Source organism: Doryrhamphus excisus, chromosome 21, assembly GCF_030265055.1.
Source record: "Doryrhamphus excisus isolate RoL2022-K1 chromosome 21, RoL_Dexc_1.0, whole genome shotgun sequence".
Classification (NCBI taxonomy): Eukaryota; Metazoa; Chordata; class Actinopteri; order Syngnathiformes; family Syngnathidae; genus Doryrhamphus; species Doryrhamphus excisus.
The window spans coordinates 245,705-271,596 of NC_080486.1; the positions used below are offsets into that span (position 1 = coordinate 245,705).

Sequence of the window (25,892 nt, forward strand, 5' to 3'; positions counted from 1 at the left end):
AAAGGAAGTGGCTACAAAATAAGGGCATATACAGTAGATGGACAATATAGCGAATATAGCGTGTACATGTATACGCGTGTACATGTGTTTGTTGTGTACCTTTACACAAGTCGCTGACGAGATCCCCAATGGTGTGATGCATGAATGTACACGCCCACACCCCCACCCCCACGGATGCCTTCCTGCATGTTTATTCCCACAGCTGAGTGCCAGTCATCATAATGTAAATATTGTGCTGTCATGTCTTCCAGCAGCCATGTTGTCTTCTTCCTAAAGATGCTAATCTGTGCTTGTAGTGACCTCCAGTCCAGGTCTGAAGTGGAGGTGCATCATCCTAAGAGGAGCTTTAAGGAGCTTTACATGAAAGGGGATTATTAAAAACACAATCATCATCCACGGGTTCCACGTCCTTTTTAATGTGGGGAACATGACACGTCTAACATGATGTGCAATGTGACAAGAGCAGCGCATTAATAATTCATAATCCGTCATCATACAGGTCATAATATTCATAATCAGCACACACATCATAATATTCAGTCATAATATTCATAATCCATCATCATACAGGTCATAATATTGATAATTGACCATCATACAGGTCATAATATTGACAATTCGTCTTCATACAGGTCATAATATTGATCATTGATCATCATCTAGGTTATCATATTAATAATCCATCCTCATCCAGGTCATAATATTAATAATCCATCCTCATCCAGGTCATAATATTAATAATCCATCCTCATCCAGGTCATAATATTGCCAATCATGATGATATCATCCACATGGAGATAGAGCATGTTGAAAAGATAAATATCAGGTGTCAGTGGAAGCCTGGCTAGCAGTGGTGTTGCTTTGCAAGGTTAGCCATGTTGCAGCAGTCACGTGCACACGCACACACACGTGCACACACCCAGACCGCAGTGGCAATGAATGCGTGAAGGCCTGGCCAGGCCCCTGCAGACGTGGACAAAGTGCGATGGAGAAAGGAACATGACACTAATAAACACCCGTGTGTGTGTGTTATTAGGAATGCTGAGGTCAGGTCAAAGGTCAACAACGCTGTCCAACAGAGAGGTTCTACATGACCACATGGACTGGGCGGCGGCCAGACGTGTTCACATGGCGACGGAAGCGTCGGTGTCTTTGGGCCGGTTGTGCACCACGTGCTCCAGCTGCCCCGAGTCCGACACGTCGTAGCTGGTCTTGTACTTGGCCAGGATCTTCATGAGAGGACGGAGTTTCAACCACCACTGCTCCTTGGGAATCCTGTGTCTGCAAACACGCAACCCGGATCACCTCCTCACCAACCATTCCCTCCGACCGTGCATGGTCATCACCACTACCAACCATCTATATCATATATCATATCATATCATATCATATGTTATCTATACCTATCTATATCTATATTATCAATATCAACCATCTATCAAGCATATGAACTATGTATTATTATTTATTAACACCATGTGTTCCGTGGTGACATCACAAAAGAGCCAAAGACAAAAGAAAGCTACTGGTAGAGCTGAAATCTACCAGCATGTGATGTCAGCATGATGACATCATCGGTGTCTGGGTGCGTGAGTGAGTGTGTGTGTGTGTGTGTGTGTGTGTGTGTGTGTGTGAAGCGGCGCGTACACAAAGTCGGTGTCTTCCTTGAGTTGCAGCACGGGCTGGAAGATGAGAGCTCTGCGTCGCATCCCCAGCAAGCAGCAAGTGTCATCCGTGTTGGCGAACACTCTGCCTGCAAGGACAAGCATCACATGCTGAGGAACGGACGTAGATAGACAACATATAGAATCCTAATGTACACCAGCCCATAAAGGTCTTATTCCAGATCAGCATCATCATACGATGTAAACATAGCATCCTTCCATAACATACATAACACTTACTTATGTACTTACTTGTGTTCCTCTAGCATCCTTCTACCAATATGTTCACTATCTCTCCTCTGGACATCCCAACCATCTCAGTCTGGCCTAAAGGACTTTATCTCCAAGGCCTCTAACATGTAACGTCCCTCTGATGTACTCCTTCCTGATCCTATCCATCCTGGTCACTCCCAAAGACAACCTCAGCATCCTCATCTTTGCTACCGCCAGTTCTGTCGTATGTGTTTACAGTATACACACTGCATATACTGTATGTAGTGTATATACTGTGTATACTGTAAACACTATATTACAGTATATACACTACATATACAGTGTATATATTGTAAGTACACTAGTGTTTTGTGTATATGAAGAATGAAAGATGCCGGCATACGGGATGTCAGTGTATGTAGTGTATAGTGTATAGTACTGCAAATAGACGAGTGTACTGTAGAACCTGGCAATGTTCGCACGTGCGGTCCATCACATTGGCAAACGTGAGGTGACGATGTGTGTTTGGAGAGAAAGCATGAGTACTGTACATAGTAGTACTACACCAATACAGTACATGCCATAAGCATTGTGAGGTAGCGTGAGCATCAACAAGGTCCTGTAGGTACAGTGGCATTCAGGTGGCTATGGTGGTTGTCATGGCAACATGGTGATGGACAGAGAGGACATGGAAACACGGAGATGGAGCCGGCGTGAAGAAGAAAACACAGATTTACCTTCATCTTATGTCATCCGTGTGGATATGAAACCCATATAAGAAAACACAAAGACATATTTGGACTTTAGTGAAAGATTGAAACGTACGCAGTGTCCCGTGAACGCGGCTGTTAGGACCCTTCTGGTCCTTGAAGGAGCCAGTTGAGGGAGAACATTCATGTGGGCACGTCACGCTGTGGAAATCGTTTCCTGTCACATGATCAAATAAGACGCCAGACCTCACTGGTGGGGTGGGTGTGGCATGGACCAACACGGACTGAAGGCATTGTTGGCTGACCTTGTCTGAATGTCTCCCGCAGCTTCTTGGTCACCCACTGCATGGCCTTGGCTGAGATCTTGGTTCCAAAGTTGCGGTCAAATGGAGATGGAGCTCCTCCCTTCAACACATCAAATACTTGAGGTATACTCCACAAATGTCATGCTTAAGTACTCCATAGTACTCGCGTCCAGGCAGGACATATTTCATGGCATCTGGACCGCACTCTGATAGGATGTAAAGTAGTCAGTGTACAGCTTGTGGAAGCAAGCAGACACACCTGCTCCACTAACAATGCCAAGGACATTTTCACCTTGGGATGTACTCACTTAGTCGCCAGCGGTTGAAGCACGAATGCTTATGTGGTGATGAGCTTAGAGAAGAAAGTACTATGAGCCTGCACTACCACACAAGCTGTACATAGACTACTTTACCTTATAGAGTATGGACGTGTCATTTCTTCCACATGAGTTGGGAATGTTAAGAAATGGTGGATAATGAAACATCTGTCCATCTTCTGTTATGCTTATCCTCACTCGGGTGGTGGGGGTATGCTGGAGCCTATCCTAGCAATTGAGGGAAAATGGCATGCAGAGGCGCTGTTGTTTGCAGATGAAGATACTACTACTAGTTTAGACAACAGTGTTATTAACATATACAATACAATAGAGTGCACATGTGTTTGGGAAATGTTACTGCGGAGGAGGGATTGCAATAGCATGTATGTGTGGTTGTCAAATGTTACTGTAGAGGAGGGATTGCAATAGCATGTATGTGTGGTTGTCAAATGTTACTGTAGAGGAGGGAGTGCAATAGCATGTATGTGTGGTTGTCAAATGTTACTGTAGAGGAGGGATTGCAATAGCATGTATGTGTGGTGGTCAAATGTTACTGTAGAGGAGGGATTGCAATAGAGTGCATGTGTGGTTGTCAAATGTTACTGTAGAGGAGGGATTGCAATAGCATGTATGTGTGGTTGTCAAATGTTACTGTAGAGGAGGGATTGCAATAGCATGTATGTGTGGTTGTCAAATGTTACTGTAGAGGAGGGATTGCAATAGCATGTATGTGTGGTGGTCAAATGTTACTGTAGAGGAGGGATTGCAATAGAGTGCATGTGTGGTTGTCAAATGTTACTGTAGAGGAGGGATTGCAATAGCATGTATGTGTGGTTGTCAAATGTTACTGTAGAGGAGGGAGTGCAATAGAGTGCATGTATGTGTGGTTGTCAAATGTTACTGTAGAAGAGGGAGAGCAATAGAGTGCATGTGTGTGTTTCATGAAAGCTACCGAGCTGGAGGAGATGCTGATGTGATGATGACCATAGAAGAGCGTATTACCTGCTGCATGTGTCCCAGCACATTCTTCCTGCAGTCAAACACGCCTTTGCCTTCTTCCGTGTACAGCTGGTAGATGAAGTCTGTGGTGTAGTTGTCATTGCAGTTCTCATTCCTTCAAAGTAAAGGTGAGGTAATTACGTCCTGTCATGTAGAAATGTTTTAGCAGGCCCCAATTAGTCCATTTATTTATCAGTACTGTACAGGCTGAGCAGCAACAAAGATGGAGAGCAGTGACACATCCAAGGTATTCAAGAGTCAAGCTGCATGCTGAGTATGACTAATTAAGGAGAACGTTCATGACCGGCATATCTATGTAGCACATCAGGACGTACATTAGCAGGTACAGTACACAGGTATATATCAGTGTATTACCTGAGTACCAGGCCTCTTTGAATGCTGGTCTTCATTTTCTCTGTCAAGTGCTCAACGTTGGCCTGTGAAAAAGCAAACAATCAATGCTGGCAAGATGCCACCTAGTGGGTGAATGAGAAGAAACAATAATGACGTTGAAAGATTGGACATTGTTATGTCTGACAGAGGTGGCGTGATGCTGCATCTCCTATCTGTACTGTCTTGGACATATCATAAAAACACGACAAGGGAAAAGTGGATGACCTCAGACAAGAAGGTGAAGCTCACCTGCAGGTCCCTGATGTCAAAAGGCTCCTCATAGATGTAGGCGGCGTCGGCGCCAGCGGCCAGGCCAGCGACGGTAGCCAGGTAGCCACAGTAGCCCCCCATGGTCTCGATGATGAACACGCGCCTCTTGGTCCCGCTGGCTGACTGCTTGATGCGGTCGCAGGTCTGATGCATGCATGCAGAGGTGCAGTGTTAGTCAGGGAGTTCATCACCTGCTGTCTTTCAGCCTCTACGTGTCTGCACGGGTAATTGCATGCACTGTACTAGCTTTCTGCTTCTCGGCAGCCATATGATGCTAACCTCATAGAAATGCCCACAACAAGCATCTAACATGCATTTATTCATGCGGTTGGACATTGCAGACCGAGTAGAAAGTTATTCTTGGATGAAGGTTTTTCTCGGTCAGAGGGGGGGTTAAGCCCCATTTGTTACTATTGTAGTGTGTTTAAAAGGCTGGGAGTGCAGGAGGGGGCAGCACGGTACGCAGCCTGCTCGCCTGGAGTCTCTTTGCGACACGCAGGAATCCTGCATTAACAATGTAAAACACAAAGGAAGCGCATTTAAACACGCGGGAATTGGATGAGAGAGTGTTTGATGAAGAGACAAAAGAAGGAACGCAAACTTGTTGGTATGAAATATTCTTCTCATTAGAAAACGTTGTTGTTGTGCTCTGGCAGATTTGTACATTCTTGGCAAACACCACGTGGATTTTACATGCAGACAGCAATTTGTCTACCTTTATACGTGACTCAATCTGTTTATGATATCATGTTTTTCATCTATTCATCTATTCTCCATGTATCTACTCCATGTTTGCCACTTTTACTTCTCCGTCGTGTCGTTTCTAGATAATACTGAGCCTTCTGCTGGCCTCTGATTGGCTGAAATGGCCTTGGAGTTGGGTGCTACCTCACCACCAGTGTGCCAGCCTACAGACCACGTTTCTCTTTCCGCCCACATTTGCTATGTGTCAGTTAGCTGGGAATCGTATAGGCTTAGCATAATTAGCATGTCCAGCAGGATAGCACCACCTTACCTCCACGATGGCATTGAGAGCCGTGTCAGCACCGATACTGAGATCGGTGCCAGGTACATTGTTACTTATGGTGGCGGGCAGCATACACATCGGGATGCAAAACTCCTCATAGGCAGCACGCGCCTCGTACAGCTGCAGCAGACTCTCAAGCGCCTGAAGCGGCAGTGTTTGGAAAGGTGTTAGAGCCTTGCTAGAGAGGCACATCCCTCTCAGCTTTTTCCCATGGTATCTGCCGTTCCGGCTCTTGGGGAGTCATAGCAGCTCTGGCGTCCCTTTGGCAGAGAGTGGCGGTGAATGAGCAGAGGATGAGGAGAAGTCAAGTAGATGGACAAGAAGAGACCAGCTCAACCAGGCATGAGCTCTGAAAGAGGTTGGTGGCCATGTTGGTGTGTGAGGTCGTACTGATGTATCCTGCATACACATGAGGAAGTGCATGTGCACGTGCATGTGTGGCATATGGAGGCACCAAGACTTCCAAGATGGGAAAATGCTTGACATGAATTGAAGCAGACGTATTGCAAGCTGAAGGCGGCATCATCAGCATGCCGTCACGCCTCTAATGCAGGACATGTTGGAGAGATGGACGCGCTGCAGCACGCCGCACTGCTGCTACAGCACGCCGCACTGCTGCTACAGCACGCCGCACTGCTGCTACAGCACGCCGCACTGCTGCTACAGCACGCCGCACTGCTGCTACAGCACGCCTTCCACTTGGTGTGTTTTCCCTGAATGAACATGATCCCACTGGAGTGTAGAGTGTGTGTGTTTGGTACGCTTGCGTGGGGCTAAATTCAGCTCCTCCGTTAGCGGGGCCCGTGACTTACAGTCGTAATGGCATTGAGAGCCGTGTCAGCGCCAATGCTGAGGTCTGAACCCGGCACATTGTTGGACACCGTGGCCGGGACCATGATCATGGGCACACAGAACTCGTCATACTTCCCACGCGCCGTTAACAACTCCAGCAGCGACAGGAAGGCCTGCAGGCAGAGCCCAGTGCTTTAGTGTGGGCACGGGGGGGGGGGCTTTTGGAGGGATGGTTTGAGTGGTGCTACTTGCCACAAGGAAGGGGAACACACAGGTGGGGGGTGCCAAAGGGGGGGAGCCAAGCCTATGATGAGCAGGAAGGCAGATACCACTCGACATACATTCCAAAAACACACCTCATCACACGGTACACTCGCTCACAACAGTCAAGAAAACCCATGAGCAACAGCGTGAAATGAAATGTCACCTCAGTTCCAAAATAAAACGTTAGATTAGATCATTACTAGCTTTACCACAAAATAAACCCACCTGAACGCTTGCTCGCACTGCAGTCACAGAACATAACATAACGTCAGTCTAGTAATACTAGCCTACATCCATCTAGCATTAGCAGCAGTAGCAGTATTCCTCCATCAATCTAGTATTAAAGTAACTGACAGGGATGATGATGAAGTGGCTCGTGATGGGGGAGGGGGTTGTACTGTAGTACTGTACTGAAATGACATGATGTAACGTACCTCAAAGCCCCCGATGACGAGCAGTGCGTTTATGTTGTGCATTCGCATCTGCTCAGCAATTTTGCCAACATGCTTAGCGGGGAGCGTTCTAGGGAGAAAACATGGACACGCGTTAACACACGTTGGCAGACTGGTTCCCATCGTCATCACGCTACCTTTTAGTTCCCAACAGAGACCCCCCCTGTCCTGTCCAGCCTCCAACGTCAGCCCATTTGATCTCCTTAATCTGGGGGATTAGAAAGGAGCAGCAGGTAAAATACAGTATGCAGCAGCCTGGGAGACTTTGCCTTTCGCTGCGGGATTGCTCAGTTATAAAGCATGCCATCCTGGGGGGGGGGGGGGGGGGGGGTCACAGAGTTAACAGTAAAGGGGCTTTTTCTATCCCACAAGGGCAGGACGTGGACCTGCTGAGCGCTGCGGTAGAAAGAGCTATTACTCCCCGCTGCTCTCATTTTCTTTGGGCCGACTGGATTGGCATGGCGCGTGAAAGGGAAGTTCAACTAAACCAGCGACGGGAATTAGCGACGGTTTGGTGAAGATGAATGGCCACATTGTTCATTATCATGCTGGCCTTTGCATCGGCTGCCACTGTGTCTGCGGAATGAAGCTAGCGGCTGGGAAAAGGTCAGAAGAGGATAAAAGAGGAGAGGTGTCCAACCAGTAAGCCCAGTAAGCACCTTTACCAGTCTGGAACACAGGACACACAACAACAACATGAGCATCCGTTCTCCTGTCCTCCATCATTCAGAATGTGTGCTGGCCGTCTGTTATGCTCTGGCGCCCTCTACAGGCTGGTTGGAACGCTACACTGGATGTGGCTCGGCGGCCAAGAGGGAGATGATGACTGTCGCTGTTCATCCTGGGTATTTTCAGGGAGCTAAGAGTGACTGCCAGAGGCCATGTTTTCTCAGTTCCTTAGTGAATAATGTGTGAATGTCACACATTAGATGGTCCCACCTTGGTGGAGACAAACATCTTAGTTAAAGGATCTTTGACATTTGACCCCAGTGGGACGCTATAGTAGGTTTTTTTACTAAAATATCTCGTGAATGTCAAGTTGTGTCCAGAATAATCCGCATTCTTCTCCTCTGCTCTGATTCAATTGGTCGGGGTGGAGGGTCCACCCCTTAAAGACATTCATTTACTTCCTGTGTTGATACAAACTACTGAACCAAACTGAAGACAAATGTGCAAAGGCGGAGCCAAGGAAGAAGCCAGGGAAGGCGTGGATGTGGAATATTCTCCAAAATGAGTGTGAATAATGGATGACTTGGACGTTGATCCCAGCTTCATTTCCATTCCAACATCAACATCTCCTGCCAAGGCTGTGAGGAAGTCGGTACTGACCTGACCTTTGTAGAAGCCCTCGAAGCCATCACTGACAGCAAACATCTTGTGCCCCTCCGTGATGCCCACCCTGACAGCTGAACGCACAGCTGCGTTCATGCCTGCAGCGGGGGCGCCCACGTTCAACACCGCCACGTTGAAGTTACTCTAAACGACAGAAAGAAGCAAGCCTACTTTAGCTACCGTACGCCACAACCAGGCTCGTTTTACGACTGAATCAGCCGACCCATCTGGAGCGACTTTGTTCCAACTACCCGGGGACAGGCGCTACTGTCGATAAAAGAATGGATAAATACGGCATGTTCTGCCCCCGGGTACACGCTTGATGCTTATCACAGAGGGAGTGCACCCCCTGATGGGAGCTCCACAGCACCAGCCTGGCAGTGCTGCCTCCACACTTCACTGATTGTTGCTCCACGTTGCCGCCATGGCCGAGTCCTCACGCATCAGGGCTCATTGATCTACCTGCAGTTAATATGCTTTGACGTTGAAATGCCTCACGACATGAAGCTTCCAGGTTGAAATCCCGCTTGAGGACACGCGCCACAGAGGAAGGAATGAGTGACAGCAACGTCCAGGTGACGCATGCTGGGGCGACTCACCTGCGGCAGTTCAGACTCTGGCTTACGATGGGCCAGCAGCTTGTAGGTCTTCAGGTTGTTCTCAAAACTCCTGCGGTAAAAATCAACATTAGAATGGCGGAGTGTCACTCCATGTGACATAGACACGTTAATTCCTGCACATGAAATAACAAAGCAGTGTGCAGACTGTAATTCCCAGGGATTATAAAATCCATACATGTTCAAGTGCTCACAGACACCACGGTAGTTAAGATACCTGCCCCGAAGCTTCACTGCCTCCTCAAACCTTTTTTCATCCATTGCCTTCTGCACCTCCTGGGTCTGCGGATAAGAAGCACAGGTACTACTAGTAGCATACAGTACACATTGTATCATAAAAACTTCACTCCAATTTGTCCCCAAAAGCATTGGATATACAAATAAAACTGATCTGTTTTATTTCTACTTCTTAAGCCATGCAAGAATACACGTTCTGTTGATGGGAATGAGGGAAGCATGCACTGACACAGTAAAAGCACGTCTGCACACTAAGCTGGCTGTAGTACACGTTGGGATACTACTACATGTTGGGCCAAGCCTACCATCTGTACACACTCCATCAGAGGCAAGCGCACTGACTGGTTCCCACACAGAGACACCACACAGGCGGGTGTGTTGGCGGTGGTCTCCAGCAGGGCCAGGACGGCCTCCACACCCATGCGACTGGCCTGCATCGACACACACACACACACACACACACACACACGGTAAGACAACGCTGCATGACTAAGACCAGGCTCTTCTCTTCTTGGAGGTGTGCAAGTACTGCGCTTTCTTAATAAGATGGCTTTATTCACCTGCTCCAGGTTTAACCTAAAAGCTGGCACACTTGGATTAAGGGGATCATGCCCCGCACTGCTTGACTTTCCAGTCATCACACGGCTACAGCATGCGCACTGCAGACATACCAGAATGCGATCGAAAGCGGATGGGGTCCCTCCTCGCTGCACGTGGCCCAGGATTGTCACTCGCGTGTCGAAACCCAAGCATCTGACAACAAGCTAGAAGGATGGAATGATAATGAAGCTGTAACATACGTACTTGCTAATATGCTAAAATACAGTGGAACCTTACAACACCCATCAAGCTATGCATTTTACAATCATTCAGTTTTGGAGGAAATGTGTGATGATGACCATAGCACTTTCATTGACAATCCTTTTTACACTTTTTATACACTCATACATACGGTCATTAACCCCCATTTGCTTATTGATTATTTTAGGCTTTGTTTACGTGAAGGAAACTGAAATTATCAAATGTGAGCGAATGAAATATTGTGTAAAATATGGTGTGAATTAAATCCTCTTTGGGGACCTCACTGTACACGTGTGAAAGAAATGAACCATACCATCGCAGCTCTTACTCTGGAATATCTGACTAGCGAGTGATGCAACATGTCATTAAGCTACCAGTCCAAGAAACCAACATCCTAGCATTGCTTGGTAGAATATCTGACTAGTGAGTGATGCAACATGTCATTAAGCTACCAGCCATGTTTTGGGTTTCTGTTTACTGCAGCACCGACCAAAGTGTGAAGGAAGCCTCAACAGGCAGTGCAGCCTAAAGTGAGGGACACTGAGGGTCCCGTGAGAGGTGGAGGGAGGTTGAGCGGTTCCACTGTAAGGTATGATGCAGATACAGTACAAACACAACAGCTGAAGAGGAGGGGAAACAGCAAAGCACAAGCAAGCCATTCTCATTTTTCAGTCATGTTAGTCGTGTGAGGGGGGACTCGAATTCAACATCAAATTGCAAAAACACGTTTGGATGGGGGAGAGAAAAACATTTCGAGTAGAGAGAGTGCGGGGTCAGGATAGGATAGGAGCTTCTGCAGTGAATGAAAAGAAAATAGTCCTTGTTTTGTACAAAAGCACATGTGCTTTGTTATGGCGGAGCCTAACTGCAGTGGTCTAACTGCAGCGGCCTAACTGCAGCGGCCTCACTGCAGCGGCCTAACTGCAGCGGTCTTACTGCAGCGGTCTAACTGCAGCGGCCTCACTGCAGCGGCCTCACTGCAGCGGTCTAACTGCAGCGGTCTCACTGCAGCGGTCTCACTGCAGCGTAAGAGTCATACCCTACAGTGTCTGACAGAGCATTCCAGAAGGACAGGGACAAATGAAAGCCACACCAGGGCAGCAGCATAGTGTAGAGGTCAGAGGTCAGGAGGGAGCGCCAGACTGTACTTACATCCTTAATGGAGTCAGTAGTAATAAGCTTGTTGTTACGATCAATGGCGCCTTCGGCTACTATTATGATATTCAGCCGTTTCATCCCTGCTCGGTTCTACAGGTGCAGCGGAGAGACAGCATGACAGAAAAAATGAGATTGTGGCTCGTATGTGGGCTTTCAGAAGCACAGGGACCAACGCTGAGTTGACATTTGCAAATGTTGGCTCTTTCTAATGATGGACGTCCTGCCCAGCATATGGCGTGCCACCAGGACACGGTGGATCGTCGGCTGCCGCGGTGGTGCCTCTTTTGGCTTGCTGTGCTTCAGTCAGGCCTCTGTGCTTCTGGCTTCCCCTTTCTTTGCATTCAGATACTCACATCCTTGACATAACTAGACGTTATAGCCTTCCCGTGCCTGTCAATGGCGCCCTCTGCCACTATGATTATATTCAGCCTGGTGCCCCTGGAGCGGGTCTGAATCATACAACAGTATCATTTTGCCAAAGCACAACAAGACATGACATTATCAACTCCATCCTAATTCAAATAGCAACAGTATCAGTGAAAGGTTTCCTTTTGCTCCCACTTTAAGTCCAGGACTGGACTTAAAGTGCCTTCTACTTTATACCAATTCAACTGGAAAACAACAACAATAGGAATGAAAAAGTCACATGAAAATGTTGACGATAATGCTTTGGTGTCTCAGGTTGGATTGGTGTGAGCACCCCCAGCCTTCGGTGTTGACAGATGATCTGAAAGCTTTATAGGTTCAGGTCCCAACTTGTAGATATGTGAATACAATGCAGCAAATGGGAGCAAAAACCTGCTGCTATGTGGCTCATTAGGTTTGAGGATTGGAAGCAGGGCAGAGTGGCGTTACCGCAGACAGTTTCTCACACATCTTCTCTTCCCAGCCGTCATCTGGAGGCATCTCAGGGATTAACACCCAGTCTGCACCACAAGCCAGAGCGCTAACCAGGGCCAGGTAGCTGAGGTCACATGGAGAACAACAGCTAACTTGCTAACTGGCCTTTCAGTTCTACTTGTTAGTCATCATGTTAGTCTTTCAATCTCACCCGCAGTGTCTGCCCATAACTTCCAGGACAAACGTCCTCTGGTGACTGAAAGACAACACACCATACCTTCATGCAAGAGCGAAGATGGAGACCGGAGTCAATGACTCACCTCTGTGCGGTCGTCATAATGGCATCAACCACCTCAATGATTCGGTGCAGGGCGGAGTCTGTGCCAATCGTCATGTCCGTTCCACAGAAGTCGTTATCGATGGAGCCAACCATGCCGACGATGTGAAGGGCGGAGTAGGTCTGAACAGACTGGGGCTCAATGGAACCTGACAAGATCAAATGAAACGGCGTCCTTCTACACTTCTGCTTGTTGTCATAACAGGACAGCTGAGGCCGCCTAGCCCCGGGTCCTGCTGAGCTCAGGAGGAATGCATGCTGCTGTGAATATACCGTAGATGAGCTGCTACCAGCACCACGCTACCTTGCTCAACCAGTTCTGTCAACAGTCCACTCCATTCCTCCCTGAAGAGGTTGGCTCCGGTCAGGCTGCCGTCTCCGCCAATCACACACAGGTTGGTGATGCCCAGAGTCACCAAGTTGAGTGCTGCCTTCAGACGTCCCTCGTGGGTGCGGAACTCTTTGCAGCGGGCACTGCCAATGACAGTCCCACCCTGACCATCGTAAAACACAACACGTTATTGTTTACCCACATCAGCGGTTGCATTGCAGCATATCTTTTCATATGACAGACATGAAATGCCTGGAAGTCAGAGGTTTAGCTTTACTATCCAGTTACTATCCAGTGAAAATGCCAAGGTGATGAAGTCCTTGAGAGCCTGTGAGGCATCCTCAAGTGGAAGGTGGAGGAGAGCAACACTCATACACAAGCTGTGGACTGACGACTCCAGATGATGTCCAAGTGCTGGGCTTTGTGCCTGCCTTTGTACTGGAACTCACCACTTGGAGCATGCTGGACACACTTTCCCATGTGGCTTCCTTGATGTTCTCCCCACCATCCACCATACCCTGATAGCCCTGAAAACACAACGGGATCACAAGAGGGTTGCTTCAAATATAACAATGACTCCATTTAAAATACCACAAATACGGTAAGAGCTGTTCAACCTGAATCATAAACATCTCGCAGGACAAAACGCAGTCCTCTAGCAACTCCTCCAAAGAGTAGAAAGCATAGCCATTCTTCACTAATGAAAGAAGATTTCCACATTCCTTGGCAGTGGAGTATGAGCTAGGCAGATTTACGGGTGTTGCCAGTGATGAGAAGATGAGAAGATGAGAAGATGAGAAGATGAGAAGATGAGAAGATGAGAAGATGAGATGCAGTTGTCATGCCTAGCCTGCTCTGTATGCTCTGCAGCAGTGTTATCATCTGCTCCCGTTGCTCAGGTCATAATCAGCAATGGCGTGGGCCTACAACACGACCCGCTGTAACAGACCGCCCCCTCCCTTCCCAGTGCACGGCCTCCTCAGACAGGACCAGGGATGCAGTGTGGACTCACCTCCCGAATGAAATAAACTTTAGCTCCCACGTATAAACCCATTCGGACCACGGCACGCACAGCAGCATTCATCCCTGAAAGGACAAAAGCAATACGAGATCTTACCAATAAGCTTACACAACTAAAGTAGCATTCATTCATACAAGTTCAGATCTAATGATGGATGTTTGACATAGGCAGTACTGCTTGGCTTGGCTTGGCTATTGCTATTGCTATTGCTATTGCTATTGCTATTGCTATTGCTATTGCTATTTACATCTAGCCTATGGGTGTCACAACATCAACTCATTACTTTCATATGGCCTCACTTATACTGTACACCCATAAGGGGTTATTATTATTCCACTTCTTATTATTCCATTTTGGTGAAAAGCTTCCTTGCTCCTCCTCCAGTCTAGCAGCTCCGCCTCCTGTGCTCCTGTGGCAAGGCAAGGGAGCAGGGAGCAGTAAGGAGCTGCTGTGTGACTTGAATGTAAATGGAAGGTTAGTGTAAACGCTGTCACGGTCAGGATGATTCCAGCAGGAACTCGGGGGGGCCAGGGGAGACACACAATGACACAGGAACTTTTCCCCAAGCGGAATTGGCTGGTGAGGTGGTTACTAAGCAACACGATGGCCATTAGAGGACAGGCAGGAGACGCTGTGGGTAAAGGTCCGTGGGAAAGGAACATGCAACTGGAAGCGTCGGTAAGGTTGCTCATTCTGCATGAATGAGACTTTGTGGTGCAGAGTGGCTGAGCGGGCCAAGTCGCAGTGACATAACGCCCTCTGACACGACTACTGTTCATCTCCCATCATGCATGTCTATCCTCTTCCTCTCGAGACGCAACAAAAGGAGAAGGCAGACAACACCGAAGATGGGGAGATATGTATGAGCTGTACATAGGATACATCTTTTTCAAAACAATATCTAGGATCCCAATACTTTACGGTACCAATAGCTATTTTGGATTTCTTTTCATATTTAGATGGAAGTGTAGTTTGTGCACGGCTGGAGGTAGGAATGACTGGAAGGAATGAGGATGTGATCCCAGGGCACATATAGACAAACAACCATTCCCACCCACATTCATCCCTAAGGACAATATGGGGGGCCAATGAAGCTAGCATGTTTTTGGAAACATTTTCCAATAGGTATTGGTACGCATTGTACTAAAGTTACTTGCAGTCACATTTTGTGTGCAGCATGAGCTGAGGCCGTTGTGGCAGTAAAACGCCAAAAGGAATACATGCCACATTTCTACTGTAAATGCTCTAATAAATAAACCACAAATGATAAATACCGATTCAGTAATGATGGCTGATATTAATATCGTCTCCAAGTATTTATTTGCGATTGCAGCAGTCCAATGAAAAGCTAATAATTAGCTGGTGTGATGCTGAGGGTTTCCTGTGACGTCATCAACAGAGGCGGACACCACGTACACAGGATCCACTTTTCCACAACACTCGGCCCCCTCGGGCATTGCAAACCACGAATGGCACCCCCCACAAATGCAAATATTCACACGCCCCCCACCACTGTCTGACATTTATAACAATAAAAACACAACCCACTGCCGCCCACTCCGGCCACCGAATAAACAAGCATCGTGGTTGGCCGGGTCGGACTTTATAGCCACCGAGGAGTGGAAATTCACAGTACGACCCAGCATCCCCGAAGGCGACCAAAATGCCACCAAGTGACGGCACGATGCCTTGGCAGCGTACACGCACACTTGGGACGTGTTAGCTAGCTAGCCGTCGGCTCTGCAGGACGAACGAGGGCAGCAAAGGCTACAAGCAAATGGCGATAGCAAATGTGTTTGAGCTCGACTTTCACTGCTGCGCACTCGCACTGTATTTGGGTGAAAAGATGTGGGAGCTTTGGTTTGAAGTCCGTAGACTACGTTGAAATGTTTGATATGAGACACGGCGTCACTGCAGTTACCTTGAGCATCACCTCCGCTCGTCAGCACGGCGATGGCTTTCCCCGCTCCAGACAGGTTCTCAAAGAATATCTTCTTCGTGTCCGGCTGCGCCATCTTCGCAGCTTATAGGTATACCTCAATTATATACAAATGCCACAAAAGTGTACAAAATTGTGCTGAAATGACCGTGAAGGGCAGCGGTCCCGCTAAGCTCTCCTTCTCTGTGTTCCGCATCTATTCGCTGATTTGCATAGCGTGAATGACAGCGGAAGTGATAGGCCCTTGCGCCAGCCAATCACGTCTCAAATTGAATCTTCGCCATAACGTCTAAACCAATCCAAATAAGGATTGCGGAGGTTGTGGGCGGTGCCTTTCGGATCTCACGCATGCTGTGACTTTGAGAATCCTTGACAGGAAGCTACTTGGCATGTTTACATTTAGTATTGTCACCATAAAGTCATATTTGGTATACATTTGTATTATATCATACATGTTACTGACTGGCAATGTATTTGAGTGAAAGAGTCAGAAACATTTCTCTTTATGGTAAAGTGCATTTCTACGTCAATGTAAGATTAGTTGTAGTACTAGCATGTGACCACAAGGCGGCAGGCCTCACCAAGTTGAAAAGAAATGTTACTGTTTACATTCAAGTCAAGCTAACTCATTGATGACGTGGTTGCTCAAAAATTGCAAACGTCGTTGATCAGAATGAATATTGAACAACACTTACTTGGAACAAACGCAACATATTCTATACTCATATTATTCTAGTTTTATTGACAGGAAATCTTCACCAGAACCGGAAGTGGCAACAACATCATCTTCCCTTGAAGGGGCTAAGCCCGGGTGCTCTTCTAAAACCATCATTAGATCGTTAGAAGAGCCAAGACAGAAATAGAATCACACCCTCCCATTTGAAGTCATGTTCCAAAGGCTTGGAATCATATTTACTGTTGAAGCTAAGCATGTAGCCAAATGTTGTCATTCTGGAAATGTCTGGGCTGACATGCCCAGACATTGCGTGTGGACACAAAGAAGGGTCAAACATGGCAAGCAAGGCTAGCACCTCCTCATCCCGCCACGCTGACAGTGCTGATGAACTCCAGCTCCAGAAGAACCAGACGCACTTCCTGCTTGGAATTGAGCAACACAAACATGCTTTCTTCTCCATCCTGAGGGAAATCATGTCCCGTGTTCCTCTGGGATCCCGTAGACGCCTCACATTGATTGGTTGCTGAGCGGCCATGTCAGGACCGCTTTCTTATGCTCCACTGGCAGGAAGGAAGTTCATGTTTTGATAAATGCTATAGTCATTGTGTGCTTCCTGTCAACTCTTATTTTCTCTTCACAGTGTGTACCATTTGAAGACAAATATTTGATGACAAATATTTCAACATGGCTACTTACTGCACGTTTCATAGTACTTGACTCTTGCATCTATCTACTATATTGTATAGTAAAAAGGAACTTGTGGCATATTTTATACACCATTTCATACGCCATCATCCTCCTAAAAATAATCCAACATTTCAGTCAAGGAATCAGACAAGATCATTTATTATTGGTTGTATGAATGATATCACCATGATTAGATGATTTATTATTGGTTGTATGAATGATATCACCATGATTAGATGATTTATTATTGGTTGTATGAATGATATCACCATGATTAGATGATTTATTATTGGTTGTATGAATGATATCACCATGATTAGATGATTTATTATTGGTTGTATGAATGATATCACCATGATCAGATGATTTATGATTGGTTGTATGAATGATATCACCATGATTTAATACTGCTGCTGATCATGTTTACCAGTCAGTCATTTGTACATAAAGTAGGCTCCTCAAGTCCTCCTCTTCCTCCACCTCCTCCCTCCCCTCGTCCTCCTCTTACTTAGCCTACACCTCCTTCCTCTCCTTCCCCTCCTCTTCCTGCACCTCCTCCTCCTGCTCCAACTCCTCTTCTTGCCGCTCCTCCACCTCCTCCACAAATGCAAAGATTTACAGGCTGTTTTCCTCCCCACTAGCCACTGACTGACATTAAAATCAATAAGAACTCCGTTGCCTCCTCCTCCTACTGTGATGATGATGATGATGATGATGAACACAACGTGGGAGCAGACAAAGATGGACCTGCTCCTTCTGATTGGGTTAATCACCTCATTGTCCAGCAACACTGTGACACTGGACTAAAGCGAGGGAAGTAAACCTGAGAGACCCCCCCCCCCCCCATGCACCATTACCCCCATGCCTCCATGTGTCATCCATCAACTGGCTTTAATGGCAGCTCATAATTATTTCCATCATTATGTGTTGCAAGCCATTTAGCATGCTCAATGACATATGCTTCATTGGTTTGCTACTGCTACAACACGCTATAGTACATGCTGTATAGAACCTACTATAGAGACCATACTGGATAGAACATACTGTATAGAACATGCTGTATAGAACCTACTATAGAGACCATACTGGATAGAACATACTGTATAGTACATGCTGTATAGAACCTACTATAGAGACCATACTGGATAGAACATACTGTATAGAACATACTGTATAGACTATACTGTATAGAACATACTGTAAAGAACATACTATATAGACCATACTGTATAGACCATACTGTATAGACCATACTATATAGACCATACTGTATAGACCATACTATATAGAACATACTATATAGACCATACTATATAGACCATACTATATAGACCATACTGTATAGAACATACTGTATAGATATAGTATGTTCTATATAGTATGTCTATAAGAAGAAATGAAGGAAGGAAGGAAGGAAGGAAGGAAGGAAGGAAGGAAGGAAGGTTTCTTGGCCTAATGGAAGGTGTCTCGCTTAAGCGCTGAGCCCAGGTAGGAGAACGTGTCATTGGCCAAGCTATTAGGATGTCATCCTGCACACAAACACGCATGCTCTATTTAGCATCAGGACCAGTCCACTAACATCTAGTGTGAATGGTCTTCACACCTCATCAAATACTGTTTGCCCAATCCTAAACGTCCATACATTACAGCGGGGTGATCAGCAGGTGCAATATACTCTATCACCACAAGAGGGAAGTATTACATCGCTCATAGCAGCTCTCCTTTCCTGGCTCCAAAAACTTCATTACTGTCATTATTACAAGATCTACATTCACTCCTTATTTTGTATACTGTGTACTATATACTGTATACTGTTATGTGTATACTGTTACCCCTATGAAAAATGAAAAATCCATATTTTACTGCTTGGATTGAAGTATTGTATCCTGCATGCATCCCGTCCATGCTGCAGCGTTTCCTCATCACGAGCATCCTTAATATACTTCCTTTTCTTACACGATACACACGCACACGCACACGCACACAACTTCTCATGTACGTATCTGTACGTAAAAAAGAGTACATATTTGAAGTAGTATAGAAGAATAGAATAGAATAGTCCATATAGTCTATATGCTTTTCATAACAATAATAAAATAGCACAGCTGTGATGAACTGCTGGCCAAATTCCTCCAGCGTACATGAAAACATCTCTCCATCTCTCCATCTCTCCATCTCTCCATCAACATTTGAGGGAAGCCAACAGATCCCTTGGCAACATCTCAAACTGAAGGATTCAGGCTTCATAGCAAAGAACATATAGCACATGTCGTATGTATTCATATGCAGTCATACTTTAGCCTTGTTCGTCCCCAAAATATGAAAGGAAAAGGAAAATGCTCCCCTTGATACTTGATAGGTGTTTTTGGATCATTATTGGAAAGGAGGTCAGGAAAGGAGGTTGCCGCCACGGCTTTTCCTGCAGATCAATGATATTCACACTACAGCAGGTTATGTCAACGCCATACGTACATACGTACATACGTACATACGTACATACGTACATACGTACATACGCTATATAGTATCTACTAAACAGCACCTAATGTGTTCATCCCTTGGAGCATCCCGCCAAGCCACCCCCCCCCACCCCTTATTTCGAACGTTGTCTTTATTCTGACCTGAACTCAACAGCAGCACAATTCCAACACCATGTCTGCACTACAGACTACAGTATGCAGCATACATGTACAGTACATACTAGCACATACTAGTACATACAGTATATACTAGCACGGTATGGCTCATCCTGTATGTACTTTGTATGTACTTTGTATGTACTTTATGTACTTTATGTTTCTGGAGTTGTGGTATTTTTGGGCTGAAGAGATTTCTAATTACAAACAGTAAGGCGGCACCAAGTGAGTCGGAGCTTTTTTCCTATCACTCACACCCAGCATGACCTGCTGAGACGTGCGGGATGAGGAAGAGGTCATTCAAGGTCATTGTCATTTGACTTCCTAAAAGGATTTCAGTCAAAGGCTGATTACCTGCCAAAGCAAGGAGAGCACGGCCAGCATAAGTGGGGGGGAGGGGGGGGTGACAGGGCGAGGTGTAGGTGGTGGCGTTGGAGGGGGTTTTGGGGGGGGGGGGTCAGGGGGGGTCGGTTAAGTTCAGTGCAGTATTGCTGATGAACAGGATGATTTCTATTAACCTGTCGTCTTCGCATGAAACAGACTTCCCATTCGGATGCTGAGCAGGAGGGGTGGGGGGGTCACGGGTGGGAGGGAGGGGGGGCTGATTTTTCCAGCAAACTTTATGAGACAGAAAGTGTGCATAATGGAGCGGCAGATTCTTTCATTCCACTCAGTGCGGGAATAATATGAACCTGCTCAGTGTTGAGGAAAAATGGCTTCTCCCACTTTGGTCCCTCGGAGGATTGGAAATTAGGAAATGATTAGCAGAGTGATCAATCATGGACGAGTACGTGCCAAGGCATGAACCTTCCCATTTCCTCCCAGATGGCTTTGGGAGCATGGAGAGAAACTTCACCTGAGCAATTATCCAATCATCTGCCTCGTGACCTCCGGCTTCTTGCATGGACCCCTGGACTTCAGGAACCATGGACCCCAGGAACCATGGACCCCAGGAACCATGGACCCCAGGAACCATGGACCCCAGGAACCATGGACCCCAGGAACCATGGACCCCAGGAACCATGGACCCCAGGATCCATGAACCGATGGACCCGTGGGTCCACGGACTTGTGGACCCATGGGGGATTCAGACTTGGGAATGCATGATACCACATTCTTGGATGGGTTTGGTTATGGTTGGGGTTAGGATGGATGGATGTTTGGTGGATGTATGTACATATGTATGTATGTATGTATGTATGTATGTATGTATGTATAGATGTATGTATGTATGTATGTATGTATGTATGTATGTATGGATGGATGAATGTATGGATGGATGAATGGATGGATGGATGGAGGAGAGATGCACGATGCTGTTGAAAATTGGAATGACAAAAGTTGTGCATGTGTATGTATGTGTACGTGTGTATGTATGTGTACGTGTGTATGTATGTGTACGTGTGTATGTATGTGTATGTGTGTATGTATGTGTACGTATGCTAAAGGTGTTTATGAGGAGAGTATGTATGTGTGTATGTATGTGTACGTGTGTATGTATGTGTATGTGTATGTATGTGTACGTGTGTATGTATGTGTACGTGTGTGTATGTGTACGTATGCTAAAGGTGTTTATGAGGAGAGTAAGTAGTCAGGCAGGGATGAAAGTCGGCCTTGTGATGAAAGATGTTGCTTTGTATAAATACTCCGTATGGAGCCAGGATGAGAGGTGAGGAGACTCAGTGCGAGTAATAGCTGGAGAGCTGCATGTGTGTGTGTGTGTGTGTGTGTGTGCGTGTGTGTGCATGTGTGCGTGTGCGTGTGTGCGGGTGTGTGCATGTGTGTGTGTGCGTGTGTGCGGGTGTGTGCATGCATGTGTGACAGTGCACTGATCATTCATGATGGCACCTTAGAGGCCGTCCTGTAAGGAAGAAAAATGAAAACTATTACAGGCTGGCTGGGCTGTGTTGGCTTTGATGTGTCAGCAGTTATTAGCTGGGGACGCCAGGCTTCACGTCCTCTCACACGGCCAAGAGGCGGCGTGCAGCAGAGCAAGGAAGGATACGGGAACATGGTTTATATTGGGAAACCTCCACACGGTGGGGTTACTGAAGGTAAATCACAGTCAAACTGATTTTATACAACATTTTTATAAAAAGTGGGCTTGGGGATTATTGGGCCAATAAAAAAAGTACTTTACAACATGGTGGCCTGTGATTGGCTGGTGGTCTACCCCAGCTCTCACTAGGCATGAACAAACGAACGAACAAACGAATGAACAAACGACTCCCTGATTGGCTGGTGGGCTTGTGGGGCCTGGACCTTTCGGAGGGCAAATCCTCCAGGATTCCTTCATTCTTATTAACGGCTGTGAAAGGAGTCTTGGGGTCTCCAGGACAGTTTACAATTGAATTCAAATGCAACAATTGCAGTTTCTGCTGTTTTTAATAGCTTATAATAAATTGCGATGGCGGGTCATGTTTCTGCATGTGTTAGCATGTTCAGCGACACGGATGGAAGCGTGACCATGAACGTACGGCCTGCCGCTCATATTCATACGCCGCATATTAAATGTCAACTCGCTATCCTTGGATCCTGACAGATCCTGAGTGGACAGACCTCCACCACTTTGGGTCATGAGCACGTTTCCTCAGGCTGTGGGGGAGGCGGGCCTTAAAGGGGCACCGCCCCCTCACGCAGAGCGCTCAGGCTTTTTATTGCTAACGTTCTTCGCTGTGTGGTCTGCAGGGCTGGTGGTTTCGCTGGGAGAGAGACAGCGTTAGCGAGAGTAAATAAAGCGTGTTTAGCAGGAAGGTGATGCACGAGGTCAGCGATGGTAAACGTTGTTTCCTGGGACGCGCTTAATCCCTCAGGCAGCGCATCCCAGCATGCATCAATCACAGTGGTGTGTGCGCTAAGGTGAGCCAACACGCATTAACCTTCAAGCACAAGTCACAGCCTGCCTGTTCCACACCCTCACCCCCCAGCCATGACACACGGTCCACACGGTCCACACCGTCCACACCGCCACACGGTCCACACCGCCACACGCAATATGATGAGTGTTCATGTCACATGATCATACTGCATGCTTGTCACCTTTAGCGTTATGCCCATCCATAGTCAAATATTCATACTCTTCACGCTCTGACCTCTGTTCTCCTATCAAATACTAATATCCATACTTGGATACTTGGGTACTCCTCATTTCAGGTCATGTTGGTATCAAACAATGACTGATCATGTCTATGTCTATGTCTATGTCTATGTGTGTGTGTGTATGTGTATGTGTATGTGTATGTGTATGTGTATGTGTATGTGTATGTGTATGTGTATGTGTATGTGTATGTCTATGTCTATGTCTATGTCTATGTCTATGTCTATGTCTATGTCTATGTGTACGTGTACGTGTACGTGTACGTGTACGTGTACGTGTACGTGTATGTATGTACAGTATGTGTGTGTTATTGGCATGCATAGTGTTTTATTGCATGGAAGCAAGATGAAGAGCGAAGGTAAAATCAAAAAGTAAAGAAGGTAAAATGAAAAAGTAAAGAAGGTAAAATCAATAAGTACGAGCGTGATCTTCAAGGTCTGATGTTAGAGTTTTTCCTGTTTTTTCTACTGTAAGAATTGTTTGGCCTGAGGTGATTTCATCAAAAGTACTTTATTGCTGAGACGTAATCGTGTTTCCTCCAGCATCTTATCAGCACGGGCAGGCGGAGGAATCATTCCCAGCATCTCCGATCATGGGAAGGAAGGGGGGATACACAGCTGGAATTGCAACCGGGTACGGAAGTGTGACGGCATCAACCATCTCAGAAGCTTTAACTTCCTACAGCGTTTGAAGAACAAACACTTGATGGAGGATGGGGACTTTTGGGGTCAAAGGGCAGCGATGGCGGCCGAAACACAGGTCAACACCCGTGCGAGGGTAAAGGTCAGAATGCTAATACGCTAATAAGCCAATCAGTCCCAATCAGACGAGAAGAGCAGACCTTGTCACCAGTGGAAGACAGCGAGCTCACCAACCGCTTGGACGTGCTACCAGGAAGTCCTGCTGGAGCTCCACCAACCTATTCTACCATGCTTCCTCTTCTCGTATCCTACAGCCAATAGCAGGGCTGCAGCTCGGAATTCTGGGCCCCATGAAAAGGACCCCCCCCCCCCCTTTCATTTATAACAATTAGCCACCTTGGAATTGTCCACATCATCCCGCACCCGTGGACGATATCAGTGGTCAGGAATAGTGAAGAAGATGGACAGTTAGTCCCCGTGCTTGGGATCGGGACTCATGGATGATCCATGTCACAATTGGCAGCATAACACCAGGATTGGAGCATCCCTGCACAATAGCTCCTGGCCTGCCTTGACTTCCTTCCTTTGAAACTCTTAAACGTGGTGTACAGTATCATGTACTATACACAGTACACGCAGTATTCATACTGTATGTACATCACAATATTGCAATCACCCGATGACAGAAGATTGGATCATAGATTGGTGACGGACTGGCACTAGCACACCCGCACACACGTGCACTACACACACACAGACACACACACATGCACTACACACCCACACACACGTGCACTACACACCCACACGTACACACAGACACACACACACATTCACTACACACCCACACGTACACACAGACACCCACAGACTGGTGGCGACATTCATTGAGTGGTATTGATGTCAACCTTTTGCACGGACTTATCACGTGCACGCAGGCATGCTTCTTATGGAATCAGGAGGACGTGTGGAATAAAAGTGGAATAAAAGTGGAAGCCTTTCACTTTTAATCCCATCCAGCCTCCAACTTGCACGCCTGCGCCAAAGATGGAGGAGATAAGAAAGGCTTTGCTTCTGTGCTTACGTCTTTTAGGACGTTTCTTCCACTCACCTTCAATATTCTCACATCATCTTCTTACCTCTCAGTTGTCCATCACCCATCTCCTGAAGCTGCGCCTCGCAACGAGTCATGTGACGCGTCCAAGCCTTTCCAGCGAGGGCTGCATAAGACGGAAGACAAAACCTGCTGGAGTTGGAGAGGAAAAGGCTGATGATAGCCTGGTAAAAGCATCGGGACTGATGCTATGTATTGATTAATAACCGCTCAATGGATTGCATTTGCCCCCCCCCCCCCCCAGGGACAAATGTGTTTCACTTGGGCGAATCCAATCCTGCACTATAGTGCTCGTGTTTAGCGTTCCCTCGGCGCCACTGACTGCCTGCCTGTTTAGACGCCAATAAACGTACATCACACCTGTTAGCAAAAGGTACCACTTCCACACGTACCCAATACCACACCAGACGCCGTGACGGGTTCCCGGCAGTGCAGACACACACGCGCATGTACACAAGCACATATACACAATATATACACAACACTAACTCTCCTTTCAATACACACATTTTGTCCACTGTTAGAACCAAGGCCGGACCTTGGAGAACCTTAGTCAGAGTCCAAACACTGGAAGCAAACTTACTTTGTGTGCTGTGATTCCCATGTTGGAAGGAAGGAAACCAGACTACTACTTCCGGGTCAGTTAAATACTTCCTGTTCACGCTGATTGAATAAGAGTAGGTGGAACGCTGAAGCCCGGTGGGAGGGGCCTGGCATTATGGGAGGAGCCTGGCATTATGGGAGGAGCCTGTTCAGTCAGTTAGAGGTTGACCAGAAGTTGACATTAAAGTGACATTAAATCCTGTATACTGCACCCTATATCCTATATACTGCATCCTATATACTGTATCCTAGTATATCCTATATACTGTATCCTGTATCCTATATACTGCATCCTGTATCCTATATACTGTATCCTGTATCCTATATACTGCATCCTGTATCCTATATACTGTATCCTGTATCCTATATACTGCACCCTATATCCTATATACTGCATCCTGTATCCTATATACTGTATC

The 25,892-nt window shown here is 46.7% G+C and overlaps 1 protein-coding gene and 1 long non-coding RNA gene across 13 annotated transcripts; both read right to left on the minus strand.

Moving 5' to 3' along the window:
* Positions 1 to 396: 396 nt before the first annotated feature.
* pfkpa (phosphofructokinase, platelet a) lies at positions 397 to 16,247 on the minus strand. Of its 12 annotated transcripts, none has more exons than XM_058060211.1 (23): positions 16,002 to 16,247; positions 14,072 to 14,145; positions 13,509 to 13,586; positions 13,033 to 13,222; positions 12,712 to 12,877; positions 12,603 to 12,647; positions 12,407 to 12,515; positions 11,546 to 11,641; positions 10,264 to 10,356; positions 9,898 to 10,023; positions 9,573 to 9,637; positions 9,338 to 9,407; positions 8,736 to 8,882; positions 7,544 to 7,614; positions 7,389 to 7,476; positions 5,887 to 6,039; positions 4,851 to 5,015; positions 4,584 to 4,645; positions 4,212 to 4,323; positions 2,893 to 2,992; positions 2,703 to 2,804; positions 1,648 to 1,753; positions 397 to 1,281 (listed from the first exon to the last, which is right to left on the minus strand). In XM_058060211.1, the coding sequence occupies exons 1-23, from the start codon at positions 16,093 to 16,095 to the stop codon at positions 1,125 to 1,127; spliced, it is 2,469 nt and encodes an 822-aa protein (XP_057916194.1). In that variant the 5' UTR covers positions 16,096 to 16,247; the 3' UTR covers positions 397 to 1,124. The 12 variants fall into 12 exon arrangements, 11 of the variants coding, with proteins under 11 accessions (XP_057916194.1, XP_057916195.1, XP_057916203.1 ...); XM_058060212.1 differs by lacking the exon at positions 5,887 to 6,039 and adding an exon at positions 6,711 to 6,863; XM_058060220.1 differs by lacking the exon at positions 2,703 to 2,804 and adding an exon at positions 6,711 to 6,863.
* A 714-nt stretch (positions 16,248 to 16,961) lies between these two features.
* Positions 16,962 to 25,475, minus strand: LOC131108842 (uncharacterized). Its single transcript, XR_009120550.1, has 3 exons — positions 25,454 to 25,475; positions 24,896 to 24,976; positions 16,962 to 17,255 (listed from the first exon to the last, which is right to left on the minus strand). It is a non-coding gene; the product is annotated as an uncharacterized LOC131108842 (long non-coding RNA).
* Between the last annotated feature and the right edge of the window lie 417 nt (positions 25,476 to 25,892).

Coding starts and splice junctions, on each gene's coding strand:
- pfkpa (XM_058060220.1), bottom strand. CDS start 16,095: ATGGCGCAGCCGGACACGAAGAAGATATTCTTTGAGAACCTGTCTGGA. Junction 12,878..13,032: donor GACAGAACTGGTTGAGCAAG/GTAGCGTGGTGC, acceptor TGATCTTGTCAG/GTTCCATTGAGCCCCAGTCT. Junction 2,993..4,211: donor TGCTGGGACACATGCAGCAG/GTAATACGCTCT, acceptor GATGTGTTGAAG/GGAGGAGCTCCATCTCCATT.